The sequence below is a fragment of the Schistocerca gregaria genome, unplaced genomic scaffold (genome assembly GCF_023897955.1).
Source record: "Schistocerca gregaria isolate iqSchGreg1 unplaced genomic scaffold, iqSchGreg1.2 ptg000414l, whole genome shotgun sequence".
Classification (NCBI taxonomy): Eukaryota; Metazoa; Arthropoda; class Insecta; order Orthoptera; family Acrididae; genus Schistocerca; species Schistocerca gregaria.
In genome coordinates this window covers 1,816,533-1,839,670 of record NW_026061847.1, presented here as the reverse complement: position 1 = coordinate 1,839,670, position 23,138 = coordinate 1,816,533, and the positions used below count along the sequence as shown (strand labels likewise).

General features: G+C 43.0%; 1 protein-coding gene across 1 annotated transcript in view; it reads left to right on the top strand.

The window, feature by feature from the left end:
* The window catches only part of LOC126311353 (kanadaptin-like), a 233,239-nt gene that overhangs the window by 26,616 nt on the left and 183,485 nt on the right, over window positions 1-23,138 (top strand). The window contains 1 exon segment of the mRNA XM_049992217.1: window positions 7,156-7,372. Within this exon segment, the coding sequence (XP_049848174.1) occupies window positions 7,156-7,372 (217 nt within the window).

Here is a 23,138-nt window from a genome sequence, read left to right as displayed (position 1 = left end):
ATCATCCCTGTGTTGAAACCTGGCAAGAACCCACTGGAGGTGAACAGCTACTTTCCCATTAGCCTCACCAACAATCCGTGCAAGTTGCTCGAATGCGTTGTGAGCTGGCTACTCGAGTCTCGGGGCCTTCTGGCTGCGTCTCAGGGTGGGTTCCGTAAGCGCCACTCTGCCTCTGATAACCTGGTATACCTGGAGTCTACCACCTATACAGCATTTGCCAACTGTCAGCATCCACTTGCAGTTTTTTTTTGACACACGGAAGGCGTACGATATGACATGGCTACATCACATGCTCGCCATGCTTCATGGGTGGGGTCTTAGTGGGCCTCTCCCAATTTTTATTCAATATGTTCTGTCGCTTCATTCCTTCCACGTGCAAGTTGGTTCCTCACATAGTTCCTTCTGAGTCCAGGAGAATGGGGTCCTGCAAGGCTCTGACTTGAGTGTCTGCATCATTTTAGTTGCTATCAAATGGCTAGCTGCAGCTGATGACTTTTGCCTGTACTGCAGCTCCACTGGCATTGCAGATGCTGAACGACAGCTACAGGGCACTATCCTCAAGGTGCAGTCTTGGGCCATGACGCACAGTTTCCAGTTTTCATCCGTCAAGACTTATGTCATATGCATTTCTGCTGACGCCGCACTGTTCACCCTGAGACCCGGCTTTATCTTGATGGCTAACCTCTTGCAGTGGTGGAGACACATAGATTTTTGGGTTTGCTTTTTGATACCCAGTTGACTTGGCTCCCTCATATTTGGCAGCTTAAACAAACATACTGGCGGCATCTTAACACTCTTCGTTGCTTTAGTCACACCATCTGTGGTGGCGGTCAGTCTACCCTTCTCCACCTGTATCAGGCGTTGATTCAGTCCTGTCGCGATTATGGGAGCCTGGCTAACGGTTTGGCATTGCCTTCCGTGTTGCGGTTGCTTTGCCCCATACTTCATTGCGGGATCCGGCTTGCAACTGGAGCTCTCTGCACGAGACCTGTAAACAGCCTACTTGTGGAGGCTGATGTCCCTCCGTTGCAGATCCAGTGCCAACGACTGCTTACCGCATATGCTGCACATGTTTGTAGCTTGCCCAGACATCCAAATTACCGTCTCCTGTTCCCCAACTCTGTTGCCCATCTTCCAGAACGGCGGCTCCGGTTGGTGTGTACAATTGCAGTCTGTTTCCAGGCTCTTCTCTCTGGGCTCGAGTTTTTTCCTCTCCCACCTCTTTTCCGGGCCCATCTATGTCTACCCCCGTGGTGTGTACCCCGCCCGTGCCTTCAGCTCGAATTGGCACAAGGCCTGAAAGACTCTGTCCCTCTCGCGGCCCTCCACTGATGCTTTCTTTCTTTCCATCCTTGCCGTGTTTCCTGGCTCTGCCGTAGTCTATACCGACGTTTCAACAGTTGCTGTTCGAGTTGGGTACGCTTTCACTCTTGTGGGACAATCCGAACAATGTTCATTGCTGGAAGGCTGCAGTGTTTTTACTGCAGAGCTCGTTGGCATCTCTCGCGCCCTAGAGTATATCCGCTCCTGATCAGGTTAGTCCTTCGTTATCTGTAGCAACACCCTGAGCAGTTTATGAGCTATTGACCAGTGTTTTTCTCGCTCTCGTCTGATGATGGCTACCCAGGAGTCCCTCCATACTCTTACCCGTTGCAGCGGCTCTGTGGTCTTTGTGTGGACCCCGGGTTGTGTCGGCATCCCAGGTAATGAACGGATTGACACGCTGGCCAAAGAGGCTGTCGATGCACGAGTCCTGGAGACTGGTATTTCGGAGTGTGATCTCCAGTCAGTTTTGCGGCAGAAGGTCCTCGGTACCTGGAGTGATGAATGGTGCACTCACCTTGCCCCAACAAACTTCGGGTCATCAATGAGACTACTGGTGTGTGGTGTTCCTCCTTGCGAGCCTCTCACAAGAACTCTTTTGTTCTCTCCTGGCTGTGCATTGGCCACACCTGGCTGACACAGTCATTTATTGTGCCACGATGACCCACCTCTATGTCGCTGTGGACCAGCGTTGACCGTGGTCCACATCTTGTTGGCCTGTCCGCTTTTAACTGTGCTCAGGCAGACGGTAGCACTTCCTGATACACTCCCTGTACTTTTAACAGATGGCGCTGCAATGGCAGGCTTTTTTGAGTTTTATTCATGCAGGAGGCTTTTATCGCGCAATCTAAGGGTTTGTCACTTTTTTTGTGTTGAGTCTGGCCTTTGACCTATGGTTTTACATTGGTGTTTTTTAGTGTCTCTTTCGGTCGTTGGCTTTTCCTATTTTTTGTTTCCATGGTCAGCCAACCACTGTAGAACTCTGTCTGCTTTTAATTCCTTGTTTTCTGGTCTTTGTCTGTGTGTTTCTTGTTCTGTGTTGTCCCTTGTAATCTGTGTTACTTGTTCTTTTTCTTCTTCTTCGTTGGTGTTTTTTGTCATGGAAAAAGGAACCAATGGCCTTTGTAGTCTGGTCCATTCAACCCCCAAACCATCCTATCAGCAAGATGTAGCACAACTGCACTGGCACAACAACGTGTGCAGTTTCTTCTATGCCAACATACCTCAACGTTAGATAGGGCGTACAGGACCGCGTGACCAGGCTTTTCACTCTTGGCCTCCTAAGGTCCCCTGACTTAACACCATGTGATTTCTTCCTATGGGGGTATGTTAAACAATGTCCCTTACCTAGTGACACTGATGAACTAAAAACCAGAATATCAGTTGCTGTAGCTTCAGTGATAGAAGACACCTTCCACTCAGTTTGGAATGAATTCGGCTATCTGCTCCTTTTTTTAAAGCTCGGTGTCTTTGCAGCTATACTGTTGTTACTTCTCTCTTGAAATCAAGCTGAGTAATAGTATGGTTTCTTGCTTTATTATACAAAATCCAACTGTTTTGTATGGCGACATCTAACATCCATGTAAAGAGACACCAGTACCATTTGTAGCTTCTTACTGCAATGCGATAGCATGCTAGATTCTGATCCATCTGATCAGTATCTCCCATATGTGTATTATATTTGGCTACCAGTTTTGGTCTGGGAATCATTATATTCGCTTTTTTAGTTGCGAGACCATCTGCATCAAGGGCATGTTACAACAGCCACATATCAGATTCAATTAGGTTTGATAAGACTGACCACGTCATCCAGCACACAGAAGGAAAGGACTGTAAACCCATTGTGAGAACAATGTGTTGAAAGTGTAATGCGGGACTGTGTATTGACTGTTTTATTCCATTTCATATAAAATAATGCTGAGTTCAGGGTTTGATTTTTGATTATTAATTGTACTGTGTTGTTGTTGTTGTTGTGGTCTTCAGTCCCGAGACTGGTTTGATGCAGCTCCCCATGCTACTCTATCCTGTGCAAGCTTCTTCATCTCCCAGTACCTACTGCAACCTACATCCTTTTGAATCTGCTTAGTGTATTCATCTCTTGGTCTCCCTCTACGATTTTTACCCTCCACGCTGCCCTCCAATACTAAATTGGTGATCCCTTGATGCCTCAGAACATGTCCTACCAACCGATCCCTTCTTCTGGTCAAGTTGTGCCACAAACTTCTCTTCTCCCCAATCCTATTCAATACTTCCTCATTAGTTATGTGATCTACCCATCTAATCTTCAGCATTCTTCTGTAGCACATTTCGAAAGCTTCTATTCTCTTCTTGCCCAAACTATTTATCGTCCATGATTCACTTCCATACATGGCTACACTCCATACAAACATTTTCAGAAACGACTTCCTGACACGTAATTCTATACTCGATGTTAACAAATTTCTCTTCTTTAGAAACACTTTCCTTGCCCTTGCCAGTCTACATTTTATATCCTCTCTACTTCGACCAGCATCAGTTATTTTGCTCCCCAAATAGGAAAACTCCTTTACTACTTTATGTGTCTCATTTCCTAATCTAATTCCCTCAGGATCACCCGACTTAATTCGACTACATTCCATTATCCTCGTTTTGCTTTTGTTGGTGTTCATTTTATACACTCCTCTCAAGACACTGTCCATTCCATTCAACTGCTCTTCCAAGTCCCTTGCTGTCTCTGACAGAATTACAATGTCATTGGCAAACCTCAAAGTTTTTATTTCTTCTCCATGGATTTTAATACCTACTCCGAATTTTTCTTTTGTTTCCTTTACTGCTTGCTCAGTATACAGATTGAATAACATAGGGGAGAGGCTACAACCCTGTCTCACTCCCTTCCCAACCACTGCTTCTCTTTCAGGCCGCTCAACTCTTATAACTGCCATCTGGTTTCTGTACAAATTGTAAATAGCCTTTCGCTCCCTGTATTTTACCCCCTGCCACCTTTAGAATTTGAAAGAGAGTATTCCAGTCAACATTGTCAAAAGCTTTCTCTGTGTCTACAAATGCTAGAAACGTAGGTTTGCCTTTCCTTAATCTTTCTTCTAAGATAAGTCATAAGGTCAGTATTGCCTCACGTGCTCCAGTATTTCTTCGGAATCCAAACTGATCTTCCCCGAGGTCGGCTTCTACTAGTTTTTCCATTCGTCTGTAGAGAATTCGTGTTAGTATTTTGCATGTCAACACCTGCTTTTTTTGGATTGGAATTATTATATTCTTCTTGAAGTCTGAGGGTATTTCGCCTATCTCATACATCTTGCTCACCAGATGGTAGAGTTTTGTCAGGACTTTCTCTCCCAAGGCCGTCAGTAGTTCCAATGGAATGTTGTCACTCCGGGGGCCTTGTTTCGACTCAGGTCTTTCAGTGCTCTGTCAAACTCTTCACACAGTATCGTATCTCCCATTTCATCTTCATCTACATCCTCTTCCATTTCCATAATATTGTCCTCAAGTACATCGCCCTTGTATAGACCCTCTATATACTCCTTCCACCTTTCTGTTTTCCCTTCTTTGCTTAGAACTGGGTTTCCATCAGAGCTCTTTATGTTCATAGAAGTGGTTCTCTTATCTCCAAAGGTCTCTTTAATTTTCCTGTAGGCAGTATCTATCTTACCCCTAGTGAGATAAACTTCTACATCCTTACATTTGTCCTCTAGCCATGCCTGCTTAGCCATTTTGCACTTCCTGTTGATCTCATTTTGGAGACGTTTGTATTCCTTTTTGCCTGCTTCATTTACTGCATTTTGATATTTTCTCCTTTCATCAATTGAATTCAGTATTTCTTCTGTTACAGCATTGTACGCCAAATATAACTGAAGGAGGTGGTGCATTTATTAAGACACTGGTCTTAGATTTGAAAGGCTGGAACTTCATGCACTGTGGTTCTTCTATGATATTCCTGACTCTCTTAGGGAAAATGCCAAAATCATTCCTTTCACAAGTCCTTAGCCAACCCACCTGTCCTCCGCTTATTTCTTGCTTGGATAAATTACGAACACTAATACTTATGCAAGTGGCGATGCAGTAAACAAAATGAAACTTTAGGAATTAAAGGGACTTATCAGTTCCAGCAATGGTACTGTGTCAACAATTTGTGTGTACCTTCATCTTCCTTCTTCTCACAGTCATCTTCAGCCATTATTTTTGTGCTGCTTGGAGCACAAGAAGTAGCTGGACATCACAAATGAAACACTTTTATAATGAGACAGTATTTTGATAGAATATCTGCTTGTGCTCTAAATGTGGTGGTCTCGTCTTTAGTGAAACACCACAGCAGTACATTCATAGTTGTGGTGAGCGTAAATCTCCATAATGTATGCAGAAAACATTTGAACAGTGTACAGGTGTGATTTCGTGCTTCAGGTCACTTCTTTTGGGGACATTAATCCAATCAGCCCACAGGGTGTCCTAGTGAAGTGCCATTGTGACAGTTCATGTGGTGTTGGGGACATTTAAATCCTGTAACAGCTGCTTCAGATTACTCTCGTGATATCTTGCCCCCACTCGCACAGCACTTCCTTGTGGAATACAGCATAATGACTCTTATGTATGATTACTCCAGTATGGGTTTCCAAGTTGTACCTAAGGAAAAATCTTTACGCTGGTAATAATATTTGAAAAGCTCCTTGATTCTGGTTGGTGAGTGTGGGACTTTCATGCTCTTGTTTTAATATTAGAATCACTGTCTGTAGCATGCTCCTTGTAAATACTCATAGAAAAGTTGCTTTGCTGTTAAGCAGTTGTACACGTTAAGGAGCTGTATGACAAAAAAGTCTAGGTGTGTGTGACCAACAAATGTGTGTCATAAGAGTTTTGTTTTTTGCATAACGTGTGTCATAATCTTCTTGTGATAATTTTGTAGTAAGTTTGCCTTTTCACTTATGTGTAAGGGATATTGCATAGGAGGCATGGTTTTTATTTTCTTAAGTAAATACCATGTTTAATTAAAACTAAAACAAGTAGACTTTTCTTAGCAATTTCATTTTTGCATGAAAGCCCATAACTTTAATATACTCTTCTACGTAATACCCACCAGGCACAAACTTCAAGCACCACCCTTATAGAAATCTGCTACCTGAGCATAACTTTCAATAATTTGCATGTTCTGTAACAGTTACATAACACACACTTTATGCCCTTTGAGGAAACTCATCACATGATGTCAAAATTATAAAGCATCTGTTCTGTCTCCTTTCTTCATCAGATTTCTGCACCAAGTGGTCAGTAATGACTGTCACCTGCTTTATTCCTCACCATGCACATTCATACGACCACCTTTGAAACCTCTCACTCATTGCCATACCACCCCATGACTCATAAATGTCAAGAATTGTGGTTTATGCAATTGTTACAAAGTGTTTAAACTATTGAAAGTTATGCTTAGGCAGCTGATTTATGTAAGTATTGTATTCAAAGCTGGTTGTATGATACGAAAATCCTTTAATATTGGTGGGAATTATGTGGAAAAGTAGATCAAAATACAGGTTTTCATGTAAAAAAAAAATTGCTAGGAAAAGTCTGCTTGCTTTATTTTTATTTCAAACCTGTACTTACTTTAAAACAAAAAAAAAAAAAAAAAAGAAAAACATACCTTGTATTACTAGATCAGCCTTTAGTTTGACTGTAAGTTATGAGGTCAATGTGATGTGTACAAGTTACCATTCTGAAGTTCTTTACGTCTGTGTATTGTGAGCACATGTACTGGACAACTGAAATTACTGCAAAGCTCATTCTGTGTTGTGGTTCTTGTTTGTAATACACAAGAGTAGAAGGAAAAATTACTATTATTTTTTGCAGGTTGGTCATCTGCTGAAATTTGGCAACAGTACTAGGATGTTTATTCTTCAGGGACCAGATACGGATCAAGAGCAAGAATCAGAGTTAACTGTGACAGAACTGCGAGAAAAGCGGAGAATGGAACAGGAGGAACGAGACAAAGAGGAATATATGCGTGAAATGGAGGAGAAAAAACGCAAGGAACGTGAGGAAGAAGAAGGCATTGACTGGGGCATGGGTGAGTTTGGATTATTCTTCTCTGAAGGATGTTAAAACTTTTTCATGTCATCTTTTCGGCTTCCAATTGTGAAACCTTTATTATCACTTACGTTCATATTTCTCTTCTGTCATATCAGCAGTAGGTAACGCTCCCTGCATTCGTAATGTCCTTTAAGCTGCACGGACTCTCTGACTGGGTGGTGGTAATGTTAAGAATAGAGAAGTAGAACCATTAGTGGTTGTTGGAGTCACATGTACAGATTGGGAACTCTCAAACTCGATGCCAGTCTGTGCCGCCATTCGTCGGACTGTCAGATGTCGGCATGTTCCGGCAACCACTGCGAGGCACATTCATCCTGGCGTTTGAGGGTGATGGTACACCAATATGATTTAAAACCTTATCTCCCTCCCCCTGTATGGTGCTTTAAGTTGTGGAAAATCAGGCACATGTCCTCCTGGTGCAATTCCAACACTACATGTTGAGATTGCAGATGTCTACTGCATTCGAATGCTCCATGTGCCCCTCCTCCCACCTGTGTCAACTGTAGACAGCGCCACTCCTGCTGCTCGCCAGACTGCATGGCACACCAAAAGGAGATGAAAATTATGGATTACAAGGCTGAGTCAGTTACTATCAGCAATTTAGTTATGTTTTTGCTTATTTTGGTACTACTGTCGGTTTACATTGATGATGCATGCTTATACCTTTGCTATTTTCAAGCTGCTTGGTTAGTTTCATTATCACTGCTCTGCTGTTAATCATGGTTGCTCTGCTCTCTATTTGCACCAAAGAAGAGCTATGTTGGAAGGCATATCATTGAAGACTTTCCGTGCAGTACGGGAACAGTGTTTTGCCACAACAGAGTGTCTACAAATGGATTGAAAAATTTCGAAATCGTCGCACAAGTGCTGCGCATGATGAAGGAGCCAGGCGAGTGTTTACCGCCACAAATAAAGGAACCGTTGAGTGTTCACGTGAAATGATTCTCTTGGACAGGCGATTAACTATTGACGAAGTTGCATATTGTCTCCAAATTAGTCACTGTTCTGTCTACGAAATCATCCACAACAGACTTGAGTCTGGTCCCTTTAATCCCACAAACCAACCAACCACAATAAACTTGGATTCCATAAAGTTTGTGCAAGATGGGTCCCTAAACAACTCACACAGTTGCATAAACAAACATGCTTGGACACCTGCAAACAACATTTGGATCACTATGGTACCAAAGGGAACAACTTCAAAGACAGGGTCATTACTGGTGACAAGACATAGATCCATCGTCATAAGCCAGAGAGTAAACGGCAGAGTATGGAATGGAAACATCCAAATTCGCCATGCAAGAAAAAGTTCAAGACCCAGCTGTCCACACAAAAACTGATGCTTACTGTTTTTTGGGACACACAAGGTCCAGTACTGCAACATTATGGGGAAAGGGGTACCACAATAAACAGTGTACATTACAGTTGCTTAATACCAGGCTAGAGCTTGCAAATCGAAGCAAATGCCAAGAATTGCTGTCAAAAGGTGTGTTGTTGCAGGACAATGCCTGTCTGCATACTGCTGCCCACACTGATTAAACGCTCCAGAAACTCAAATTTGAAGCATTGGATCATCCTCCATATGGTCCCGATCTTGCCCCTTCTTACCATCACTTGTTTGGTCCACTCAAACAGGCATTAAGGGGCTGTCGATTTGCCTCGGATGAAGCAGTGAAAGATGCAGTGCATTCCTGGCTCGCACCTCAACCGAGAACCTTCTTTTAGGAGGGCATCAGGAAGCTCGTACAATGATGGACCAAGTGCATTGAAAAAATGATGTTCTTGTAAGTTTCGTGTGATTACAATAAAATTTTATAACTACTTTTCAGATAATAATTGACTTACTGTCGTACAATACCCTGGACAGCTGACCTATCGAGAGGTTAAATTGAAATACGAAAGGTTGAACCACGTTTGATTGCTACCATTTTACACTGCCACTATTATGACATCACCTCCATTGGCGATGGTATGCTCCTCATCTAAGCCTGCCCCAGTGGGGATGTCAATCCGCCACCCTTCCCTCCCCTCCCCTCACCCCTCCCCTTCCCCTTCCCTCCCCTCCCCTCCCCTCCCCTCCCCTCCCCTCCCCTCTCTCCCAGCCAGAGAAGCAACAGCATCCTCCGGCTCCTCTCAAAAGGAAGGTGATCCCTTGGGACTCTACCTTTCACGGTCTCTCCCTGTGGTCAAGTAGACACCAGCCAGTGGTCAAAGGAGACACTAGTTGCTGGTCGAAGGGCTTCATGGTCCTCCTCTCTCCCTGAAGCTACTTCAGAGAAGCCCTCCCAGCAAGTCCTTAAGAGTGCAGACAGACGAAGAAGTCTGTTAAGGAATGGGAGACTCTGGAGGCACCCACACCACCACTCCATAACAGTTCCACATCTGAGGACAAGGTGAAGATTCTAGCATCTCCCAAGGACGTAGATGTCGCTGACACCTCAGATTCAATGGTACTGGACACCAGCACTCAACCGATGGCAGCAGGTGACTCCCTTCCGTGGTCTCTTCATGCCTTCCCAGATGGTGGAGAGTGTCATCCTCCAGTGGAATTGTGGCAGTTTTTTCTCCCACCTATCTAAGTTACGGCAACTGTTAAGCATTGTAGCTGATTTTTGTGTTGCCCTTCAGGAAACCTGGTTTTCCGCAATGCAGACCCAATGCTTCCTGGCTATCAGGATTCTAAAAAAATCGTAACGACTATAACAGAATATCAGGTGGAGTCAGTTTTTGTATCCTTACCTGTGTATGCAGCCAACCTGTGCCCTTTCAAACATCTTTAAAAGTTGTGGCTGTCAGGGTGAGGACAACACAAGACATTACCACATGCAACATCTACCTTCCTCCAGATGGTGAAGTGCCGGACCATGTATTGGCTGCACTTATTTCCCAATTCCCCCCACCTTTTCTACTTCTGGGTGATTTTAGCGCTCATAACCCTTTTTGGGGTGGAACTAATATTACTGGCCATGGTAAAGATGCCACAAATGTAAATACAGGTGCCCCACTCATTTCATTGTGGCACATACTTGGCCATTGATCTCTCAGTTTGCAGTCCTGTTCTTATATCGTCTATCCACTGAAGAGCTCACAACAATTTGAGTGGTAGTGACCACTTTCTGCTCTTCCTGTCCCTCCCCCAGCATAACTCATCTGGACGCTTGCCCAGATGGGCTCTTACCAAAACTGACTGAGACTCTTTGACCTCCACTATAACCGTTGAATCTCCATTGCATGGAAACATCAATGAGGTAATTCAGATCATTACTGCCGCAGCTGAATAGGCAATATCCTGTCCCTCAGGTCCCTTGTGGCGGAAAATATTGCCTTGTTGGTCACTGGAAGTCACTGTGGCTATTAGAGACCACAGGTGGGCCCCTCCAATGCCATTGTGTCACTCATCTCAGTGCCTTCAAATGACTCCTTGCCCAGGTCCGTCAGCTTATGAAATGATGGAAGTAGGAATGTTGGGAACGATATGTGTGCATCATTGGAACACGAACCTCTCCTTCCCAGGTATGGACCGAGCTCAGATGCCTTTACTGATATCAGACCCCCGCACGTATACCTCAAATTTCCACAAATGGAGCTGTATATACTGATTCAGACATAATCACAGTGCATCGTGCTGAGAATTATGCTTGCACCTCTGCATCTGAGAATTACTGCCCCATCTTTCATCTCTTACAACAGCAAGTGGAATGACAACACTTATCTTTTGCTTCACGCCACCCTGAGCCGTTTAATGCTCCATTCAGTGAGTGGGGATTTCTCAGCACCCTTGCTGATTGTCCTGACCACTGCATCCAGACCCCTTCCATCACCAAATGAGTAAACATCTGTCAGCGGATTGCCAGTGCCACCTTCTTGCCATTTTCAACCGCTTCTGGAGTGACAGAATTCCTGTCACATTGGCAAGAAAGTATCATTTCAAAATTAAAGTGTATCATAACTGTATTGCTGTCGATTCCCTTTATGATGCCTCAAAGTTAATAATGGCAAAACGTGTCTGGCAAAATAAAGTACAGTGCAGGACAGAAGGCATTTCTATTTTCTAAACAAATATTTATGTGTTTGGTGTGGAGGATAGCTACGTAAAGAAATTCACTGTCTGAGTAAACTTCTGTTATCCTAGCATTTCATGGAACTTCAGTGGAACCTACAAAATTCACCTGTAGGTGCTACTGGTGGCTTTTCTAGCCTTTGAGTAGTACTAATACTGAACCCAATAATGAGATGTTGTTGTTGTGGTCTTCAGTCCCGAGACTGGTTTGATGCAGCTCTCTATGCTACCCTATCCTGTGCAAGCTTCTTCATCTCCCAGTACCTACTGCAGCCTACATCCTTCTGAATCTGTTTAGTGTATTCATGAATGAGACATGAATTTAGTCATAAACAAACATTAACAAAAGTCATCCTGGAATATGCTAACAGAACACACATTAGTATCCAAAATGTACTTATAATTGAAGGAAGAGTCACAAGAAGTTATGATGGCAGAATAGCTGACTTGTATAACCAAAGATGTATCACGTTTTAATTTAATAGTGGTAAAAATATTAAGTATTTAACGTCAAAACAACCTTAAAGTGATAGGTACTAAGAGTGTGATCAGTCTGAATTTCTGGAGAAAAAGATTCATTTGCATGAGCAAATATAAATACTGCTGATGTGGACACAAGTAAACTGAAAGTAATTTGAAAAGGTACTATCAGCTTCCAAGCTAACATAGATCTCTAACTACACTACCAATCAGCCTGTCATCACAACCAAGATTTCACGTTCACATTCGTTGACTTTACCGTCTCACAATCAAATGTCTCCTTCCAATCTAACCTAGACTCGAGGACATATTATAGATCAATCTTGCAGAACAACATTGATTTGTTGTCCACATTCTTTGGCTTTTTCACCTCACACCCGAACTGTCAAATTCCAACATGACCTACAGTAGCCAGCTTAGAAGAATGTCTTGGGGGGGGGGGGGGGGGGGAGAGTCTGGCAGGGGGGACACAGTCCTTCCCCTCGCTCCCTTCTGCCCCGCAGCTGCCTACTGTCAGGTGGTCTGGGCCATCTGAAAAAATTGCTCTACCGGTAGAATTCATTCATAAACAATATTTTTTGAACTAACCTGCTCTAGAACACAACCTACACCCACATTCCTGCTGAATAGATTGTTCTCAGCTGTGGACAGTAGAGCTCAGGTGCTTGCTATAGCTCAGTCTGTCACCATAACTTAGCTTCTGCCTTTGAGATGAAATTGTCAGTTGCAAAACAGATAGCGCAGAACAGTTGTTTATACCAATAAAAGAAATGGCTGAATGTGGCAGAAGTATATTTGTGTTTCAGACTGAATCGTTAATAATATTTTATCATACTGGATGCAGGTGTGTCACTACCATTGGCTGCTTCCCACTCGACGTGGAGACACATTGCCGGCATCTTCTGTATACTGAAAACCAAGCACATTGCATGGACAGCCCTTTGTCAAGTTTAATCGCCAAACCAATAACGTGTTTCAGTTGCCCTGGATTTGGACAAACCACAGTGACTTGTAAGAGCCAAGAAGACTCAGATTTTTGGCAAAAACAGTTCATAAATAAAAAAATAAAAATGAAGTCTTTGTTCCACAGGAAATATGAGTACCTCCACACAACATTCTGATGAAGAATATAGTTGACAGTTGAGATACAGCTGCGGAGAGTTTCTGGCTGTAGAAGCAAGTAGTGCTACTAAGTTATTATTTTATACGGTAAATGATTGTGTTTCATTGTACAATTGTGAATAATTGCTAATGTTGGAATTGTGGGTGGAAAATAGTGCTTTGAAGATCCACTGTTAACTTGTGGAAGTAGTGGAATATACCCTAGTATGAAGACTTGAGTTCCACTTGAGAATTTATTTTTGTGGCAGAATTATTAGAAGGGAATTCATTTTCAGTGATTAGTTGGTCAAAAAATGTTTTGTGTTGAAATCGAAGAGAATAACAATATATTAGTCGTAGCTGACGAACCCGGAATTGCCTCACTATTGCTAAATGTCCATCTCCTCCTCCACTCTTCTCTTTGTGCATCTCCTCCTCCTCCTCCTCCTCCTCCTCCTCTCACTGCCCCTCTATAACATTGTGCCCCGATCTCTCATTTGCCCCCCCCCCCCTTCCATCCATTCATCCATCCAATCCAAACCAAACCAAACCAAACCAAACCAAACCAACCAACGAACCAACCAACCAACCAACGAACCAACCAACCAACCAATCAAGTCCTTTGCTGTCTCCGGCAGAATTACAGTGTCATCGGCAACCTCATAGTTTTTATTTTTTCTCTCTGAACATGAATTCGTACTCCAAATTTTTCTTTGGTTTCCTTTACTGCATGCTCAGTGTGTAGATTGAATAACATCAGGGATAGGCTACAACCTTGCCTCACCCCTTTCTCAACCATAGTTTCCCTTTCATGCTCCTCTACTCTTATGACTGCCATATCTGATTTTTGTACAAGTCGTAGGTAGCCTGTTGCTCCCTGCATTTTACTCCTGCTACATTCAAAATTTCAAAAAGAGTATTCCAGTCAACACTGTCAAAAGCTTTCACTAAGTATACAGATGCTAAAATACATGTGTGCCTCTTCTGAACCTATCTTCTTAGATAAGTCTTAGAGTCAGTATGGCATCATGTGTTTCTACATTTCTTCAAAATTGAAACTAATCTTCCCTTCTTCTACCAGTCCTTTCATTCTTCTGTAAAGAATTTGTGTTGTTGTTTTGCAAACATGACTTTTTAAAGTGATAGTTTGGTGTTGTCATGGGTGGCCTCCAAAGGCTATCAGTAGTTCTGATGGAATGTCGTCTACGGCTGGGGCCTTGATTTGACTTAGGTGTTTCAGTGCTCGGTCAAATTCTTCTAGCAGTACCATACCTCTCATCTCACCTTCATCTACATCCTTTTCCATTTCTCTAATGTTGCCTTCAACCTCATCTGTTTTGTATAGAATCTCTATATTCTCCTTCTGCCTTTCGGCTTCCTCTTGTTGGTTAGAACTGGTTTTGCATATAACATCTTGATATTCATACACCTGCTTGTCTTTTATTAAAAGGCCTCTTTAACTTTCCTGTAGGCAGTATCTGCCTTTCCCCTGGTGAAATATGCTTCTAAATGCTTATATTTGTTCTCTAGCCATTTCTGCTTATCCTTTTGTACTTCCTGCCAGTCTCATTTTTTAGATGTTTGTATTCACTTTTGTCTGTGTCATTTGCTGAATTTTTACATTTTGTCCTTTCATAAATGATATTCTGTATCTCCTTTGTCATCCAAGTATTTCTACTATTTCTTGTCTTTTTACCTATTTGATCCTCAGCTGCCTTCGCCATTTCAACTGTTAAAGTAACTAATTGGTTTTCTATGGTATACCTTTCCTCTGTACAAGTCAGTTGTTGCCTAATGCTCCCTCTGAAGCTCACAACAAGCTCTGGTTCTTTCAACATATCCAGATTCCATGTCCTTAATTTCCTACATCTTTCCAATTTCATCATTTGTAATTTACAGTTCCTAGCCAATAAATTGTGATCAGAGTCCACATCTGACCCTTGAAATGTCTTACAATTTAAAATCTGGTTCCTAAATCTCTGTCTAACTATTGTATAATTAATCTGAAAACTTCCAGTCTCTCCAGGTCTCTTCCATGCCTTCTTTATTCTTAAACCAAATTATGCTCTGTGCAAAATTTTACCAGGCGACTTCCTTTTTCATTCCTTTGCTCCAGTCCACATTCACTTACTATTTTTCCTTCTCTTTCTTTTTCCTACTGCTAAATTCTAGTCCCCTTTCCCCTTTCACAGTTAAATTTCCAAATCCCTTAACCATCTGAATAATTTGTTTTATCTTACCATACATTTCTTCACTCTCTTCCTCATCTGCGTATCTGGTTGGCATATACACATATTCTGCTGTGGTGGGCATGAGATTAGTGACAGTCTTTGCTAGAATAATGCGTTGAATATGCTGTTCGTAGAAGCTTACCGCCATTCCTATTTTCTTATTCATTATTAAACCTACTCATACTTACCCCTATTAGATTTTGTATTGATAACCCAATATTTTCTGGACCAGAAGCCGTGTTCCTCCTGCCATCGAATTTCTCTAATTCCCACTATATCTAACTTCAGGCTATCCAGTTCTCTTTTTAAATTTTCTAACTGACAAACATGGTTAAGTGATCCAATACTCTGTGGTCCATACCACAGAACATCAGTTTTGTTTCTCCTGATGATGACATCCTCCTGGGTAGTCGCCACCCAGAGATCCAAATGGGAGAGGTATATTACCTGCAGAATATTTTACCCAAGAGGACACTATCATCAGCTGTAGTTTCCCCTAGCTTTGAGCTGTTGGCAGTTCCAGCACAGAAAGGCCATTTTGGTTGATGTTACAAGGACATATCAGGCAACCATTCAGCTCCTACAACTACTGAAAAGGCTACTGCTCCTCTTCAGGAAGTGATACCTTCTCTTAAGGATACGAAAGAGGAGGTAACCTTTGAAGCTGGTAAAGGGAGAACACAAAGTTTCTGGTGTGGTAAGTGGCTGAGCACAGTAACTCAACATTTATTGGTTTACTTAGTTTACACAGGCATTCACAGGTGTACAGAAAATTCATACTTTTTCCCTTAAAACATTGAAACAATAATCCTTTAAAACATTAATACCATGCAAATTTATTAGAATGTAAAATCCTCCAAACGATTTAAAGAATGTTACTGAAATTCTTCATTACCCAAAATTTCATTTCCATTCAACATCAGAACCAATAATCTATAAAATAATCACAATAATAAAGGTATTTAGAATAATAACTGACATTAAAACCATTAACCTTAAAAATTTGAAATAATCTAAGGTATTGCTTCTAAACGAAATAAGCTTAAGTTCAGAAACGTTAGTGCATCGTAACTGGCTGTAGGGATTCTGACTTGTTAGTGATTTGATGTCAGTTCAACCAATCCAGTTGTGAGGAAACCAATGTTATGGTAGTTATAGAAGAATCAATAACAAAACTTAATTACAATTCACTGAAGGATAACATGCGCTGATGCGGCTGCACACAAATTAACCTGTCTTCTGTACCAGATACATCAATACGTGGCTCACTGTACTACAGTCCCAGGCTGAGGACAAACTCTGTAAATGACAAATTATCACTGCCAGTCTTAACCAATTTTATGTTCTCCCTGCCTCTTGAACATGAGGCAATTTGGAACAATACAGTTATACCTTGATGGGATTGATTGACAGCTTTGTAATCGTAGAAATTAATTAACTCCCTTATATGGAGCTTTTGGCCGGTGGAACTGGAGAACATGTATCCACAATTATGAAGTTTCTGTGAATCTGACATCACTTCTATAGGACATCATGCACAAAGTTCAACACGATTTACACACCCTGGAAACTCACTTAGCTGCACATACGTGGAAATTTGCAGAAGACTGCCAGGGCACAATTTTGTGACACTACAGTCAATGATAATCCCAACTAGCTCTTTGGCGCAACATCCAATGTGATTTGTCCCAGATGAAATAGGGAAAAATGCTCCCAAGGCTTGCTAACGAAAAACATTTCAGTTTTCAGAATCAACCTGCACAGACAGACGAATTACTGTTCCAGTCGAGGTGAACAACCCAGTTCAAATTCCAAACCGATGCCGACGGTAGGAGTGCGAGGCACTAATTCTGAAGCGATACACTCCCTGCCATCTGCCGACCAAACGGCCACCTCAAGACCGGTGACCCATTACTCAGACACTTCCTGCACTGCAGTCCACAACTAGCAGCCGCCTGGCTTTCACTACATGGCTTACTCTGCCCTCTGTTGTCCAGTCCACCAGTCACCATAGGCTCACCTGGAATGCACTTAAGACTGCTATCCCTGCCTGGCATCTCTGACCGCAGAACAATTTTTCTTTGTGTAAAGGCCTGCTGGTGCCAGAAATCGATACGGTCGCACGTATTAGTCACAGAAGTACTAACCAAAAATCGTACGACTCTATCAGAAACCGCATGTTTATCTGGTCTCCATTGTGGTTGCACCTATGTTACGGCTATTTGTATCATTGGGACATCCAAGACATTGCACCAATGGTAAGGTCCTCGGTTCATGAGGACCGTGGCTTTGGTGACAGTATTTTGCATAGTTTTAATGTGCAAATGGGTAGCCTTACTGTTGTAACTTGCCGATATCTTTCAAACCAAATCAATCCTATCATGCTTGCACTGCTGAACTTTACGACCTCAGTAGAAAGTGTACTGAAGTTCACAAAGAATCCTACGCTGATTCCATGGTACGGGATGCTATTATCCGATTGGCACCTGACATAGAAGTTAGGCAATGTGCCCTTCAGTTGGCAAATCCATCTCTAGATGAAGTCCTATCCATCACTCAGTCTTTTGAAATTTCTCGCGCCACTGGAGCGCAAATAGAGGCATTGGGCAACGTCGGGGAAATACAACCTCTGTGCGATGTTGACGAAGCCTGTAGCATGTCCCCGCCGGCCGACGTGGCAGCCGTACACTCCCAAGCGAAGCCTCGGCCTAACCGTAAACAAACCTCTAAGAAACTGCAGCAAAATCCACAGCAACTTCCTTCATGTCCGCAGTGTTTTACGAAACATTCACGAGGAGATTGTCCACAATATTGGGCCATGTGTCACAAATGCAAAAAACAGGTCATGTGTCATCTGTTTGCAAATCCGACCGCATACATGATGTTCATGAACATGACGCTGATTCTGATTCTGTGTTGTCTGTCAATTGTACTTCTTCCCTTTCAGGGAAGTTATTATTCACTGTTCAAATACTTGTTCGAGATGTTCGCATGCAGGTGGTTCTGCTCCCACTATCATCAATTCTCAGACGTATCTTCATTTGGGTTCTCCAATCCTGTTACCTGTCACTAGGCAATTATGAATTATGGACTTGTCTCTCTTGGGACAATTTGATGCTGAGGTATCTTACAAATCTGTCGTTCACACTGTTCCCATATTTTTGGTCGACCATAGTAACATGGAGAATCTTTTTAGTTTCGATGCCTTTCATGTTTTTGGGTTCTCCATAGATGACTCCGTCAATATCGTCTCTGATGCTATTCCTTGTGCGTAATTGGATTCCTTGTTGATGAATTTTTCGTCTGTTTTTTTCTCCTGGGTTAGGCCATGCAAACGACTTTGAAGCTCATATCACGCTCAAACCCAATGCTTGGCCTAAGTTTTTTTGGGCTCAGGCCCATTCCTGTGGCCCTTCGTGATCAGGTCAAACGGTAGCTGAATCGTCTCGCTGCTTCAGGGGTCTTGCTTCCTGACACTTCCAGTGAGTGGTCCTCTCCTGTCATTGTCGTTGTTAAGCCAAACAATGATATTCGTCTCTTTGGCGATTTCAGAGCCACTGTAAATGCTCAATGCTTTATCGACACTTACCCTATGCCTCGACCTGAAGAATTGTTCACTAAACTTGCTGGGGGCCAGTATTTTTCTAAACTTGACTTGTCAGAAGCTTATCATCAACTTCCTCTCCATGCTGTTTCCTGGCAGTTTCTGGTCCTTAACACGCCTTTCGGCCTCTATCAATACCGATTGGCATTCTGGGTTGCCAACGCTCTCTTTCAGCGATTCTTGGAACAATTATTGCTCACTGTCCCTGGGTGTATAAATTACCAGGACGACATTGTTGTAACTGGCTCCACCACTGGCAAACATCTTCAAAATCTTTTTCATGTCTTACAGACTGCCGGTCTTAAGTTTAATCTTCAGAAATCAAAATTTTTTCAGGCATCTATCACATACTTGGGGTTTCAACTCTCTCGGAATGGTATTCATCCACTTCAGCAAACTGTCGTTGCGATCAATACCCTTCCTTGCCCTATATCTATTAAGAAACTGCAGGCCTTCTTGGGAGAAATGGCATACTGTCACAAGTTTTTCCCATCTGCTGCTTCGGTGGTTCAGCCGTTGCATCGCCTGTTGCATAAAAACGTGCCTTTTCATTGGTCTGCGTCTTGCGATGCAGCCTTCCAGAAATTGAAGACTATGCTGAAACAGGCCCTGTGCCTGGCTACTTATCAACCTGGCCAACATCTTGTTCTTGCCATGGACGCCTCTCAATACGGGGTCGGTGCAGTCCTTGCGCACCGTTTTTTCTGAACAACCCATTGCTTATGCCTCCAAAACGCTCACGGATGCCCAACAAAAGTATTCTCAAATTGAAAAAGAAGCTTTGGCCATAATTTATGCTCTTCATAAGTTTGGTGTTTTTCTCTACGGATCCAAATTTCATCTGGTTATGGATCACAAACCCCTTGTTTCATCCATCAACATCACTTCTTGACAAGGCTGCACACCGCCTTCAGTGCTGGACTCTTTACTTGTGTTGTTTCAATTATGAGATTCATTTCTGGCCGACGGTTCAACATGCGAATGCTGATGTACTGTCTCGCCTTCCCATGGGTCCTGATCTGGCATTTGATAGGGACGAACTTTTGTGTTTCCAACTGGATGTTGCCGAGCAGCGGGTTGTGGACGAGTTCCCCATCACTGGGGACCAGCTGGTGGCTACTACGGGTTCTGACCCTACCCTCTCCTGGGTCTTATGCTGTATTGAGAAGGGTTGGCCAGATCGTCTGTCCACTAAGACTTCTGATCCGTTGCAAAACTATTACGCTTTGCATTATCGCCTCACGGCTAGGGATGGTGTTATCCTCCTTTACACCGACAGTGCTTCGCCATGTGTTATGGTACCTGTGTCTTTGTGTGTTCAGTCTTGTGCCTCCTTCACCAAGGGTACTGGGGTGTCTCGCACAAAATCTCTGGCACACCGTCATGTGTACTGGCCCAGCATCGACTCTGAAATCACACTCATGGTTGCTGCCTGTGGCCCTTGTGCATCACGGGCCGCCGCCCCGAAGTCATCTTTGTCACCGTGGCCTTCGCCTGAGAAGCCCTGGGAGTGTATTCATGCTGACTTCGCGGAACCTTTTTTAGGTACTTATTGGCTTCTCGTTATTGACGCCTACTATAACTTTCCTTTCATTGTCCGTGTTACGTCACCTACCACCGCGGAAACCACCAATGCTCTAGCTCGCATTTTCTCTTTGGAAGGCCTTCTCTCTACTCTTGTTACTGATAATGGTTCGCAATTTGCCTCTTCCGATTTTGCGGATTTTCGTGCCCGTCACGGCGTCATGCATGTCACGGCCCCTCCGTTCCATCCACAGTCAAATGGTGAGCCTGAACGACTGGTCCGCACATTTAAGGCTCAGATGAGGAAACTCCTGACTTCTTCTGCTGCTGATGATGCACTTCTCCAATTTCTGGCTTCTTACCGTTTCACCCCCATGGGTGACCACAGCCCGGCTGAGCTCTTACATGGCTGACAGCCCCGCACGCTACTTCATCTTCTGCTACCTTCCACCTCATGGCCGCGGTTGCCTGCACTTGGCCGGTTCACCGCCGATGACCTTCTATGGGTACGGGGATATGGCAGGCAGCCAAAATGGAGTCCTGGCTGCAACTTACGATGCCATGGCCAATGCCTGTATGAAATCCAGACGAACATGGGTGTTGCAGTGCATCATTCTTCGTACCAGCTTCGGCCTCGTGGCCGGCAACGTCTGTTCCGGATACCGCTACATCACCTTCGGCTCTACCTGATGCTCGGGATACTGGAATCTCTGACTACTCACAACACAGTCCTCTCACCATCATATCGGTGCCAGCACAAGAACTGATGCCACAGGAGACGTGCCCATGCAGGAACCAGATGACTGTCATCTGTCGGAGCAACTCTACTCACCTCCTTCTCCTACGGACACAGACCCATCACTCATGTCTCCTGCTATAACAACGGGACTTGCCGCAATGGGCGGATTGGTGCATGGGGCCCCAGCAGATTCGACCCCCACGTCTCCTGTCATCTCGACCCCTTATCATCGGGGACACTTCCGTCCGTACGGGAAGCTGCCTCCCCGAGACTTTATGGCCAGTCAAACGACACCTATGGACTTAAGCAATCTACAGGCCACTTCCATCAAGACCTGTGCAAAAAATTCAAAGGGGTGAAAAGTGTTGTGACTCGACGATCTTTCAAAATGCCGCTGCGCAGTTACGGGCATCCTCTACATGCGGCGCTGTCTGCCAGCCATGGAGCAGCAGTGCAACCTAAGCGGCCAGACAGCCAGCGGCCGCTAGACTTGGACTCGGTTATGATGTGACTGTTAAAGTGTACACACATCTTACTCTTTACTTGATCTGTGGCTTTCATGTATTGTGTCTTTCTTGAAATATATTTGTTCAACTTGAAGTTATTACACTTGCAACATTTTGAATGACCAAATTCTGTGGTAGCATTCTAGTCTTAAGCCAGTAAGTTGTAGAAACTACTTTACTGTCTTCTGTTTATACCAAACAGCAAGGAAGTAAACAAAACTACACATTATTTTGGATACAATTTTTATTTTACGTTAAATTTAAGGGAAATCTTATGTCTAATGGTTTAATTGCGTTACTATCATAGTTAAAACTGACAGTGAAAATGTTAATAAAACAGGAAATTTTCACAGCACAGCATTCTCTTTCTTGCAGTTTGCTTTAGTAGAAAAGCTGCAAATTGGTGTTTATACAAATATATGGCCTTATCAGTATGAATATTTGTTAGAGCGTCGTGTAAAAATTCGAAGTAAATTCGTCAAGCACTTTCCAGATTTTGTGGTAATATCGTTTCCACTTAGCCAAGCTAGTGTCTATCCAGATGGCTATTAGAGTTCCATGAAAAAAATTGAAGTAAGTCAGTCAAGAACTTTTTGAGATTTTATGCTAACGGCAGCTTTCATTTATATGTTATATATGTAAAAATTTGAAATAGATTGGTCAAGAACTTTTTGAGATATTTGCTAACAGTGTTTCCCCTTTTTATTGCATGTGTATTAAGAAATATGTAGTGTAAATCAGTCCAAACATTTTTGTTTTTATAGGAATAGTTATGTATTACATATATTAAAAATATGTAGCCCATGTTCATCCAAATTTTTATTAAAGTAATGTGTAAAAATTTCAAGTAAATTGGTCAGTAATGTTTCGAGATTTTTGCTAACATTTCCTCTTTAGACACACACACACACACACACACACACACACACACACACACACACACACTCTTTTTATGTGTAAAAATTTGAAGTGAATCTGTCAAGAATTTTTCGAGAAATTTGGTAACAATGCTTTCCTTTTGTATATTACTAGTGAACCCAGCAGTGCTTCACAAGTGCTAAATATGTATGGGAAATACCTGTTACCTCCTGCGCATATCTCCCTCTGTGTCCTTCTCCATCCCCTTTCTGTCTACATCCTCATTCCCCCTCTCTTATGTCCATGTCCTCCCCATACGCTGTCCATCTCCTCTTCCCCTGTATCATTGGTCTTGAGCCTAGTGTTGTTGATAGCAAAACCTTTACCTGAAGTCACTTAAAATGATTTGCTGGGACCATTGGTATCTGTGGAATGAGAGAGACAGCTCTCCAGTGGCTGGACCTGTGGTGACAGTAGCTCCAGTGACAATATTTCACATAGTTTTAATCTGCAAACATATAGGATCACAGAGTTTGGGGTGATTCATATTCCGTAGTCTTAGGATTCTTGACCATAAGCTGACAAGCCATAAATACAGCTTTCCTGTTTTCTGTTAAAAGTGACTCTGAGAAAGGAAATG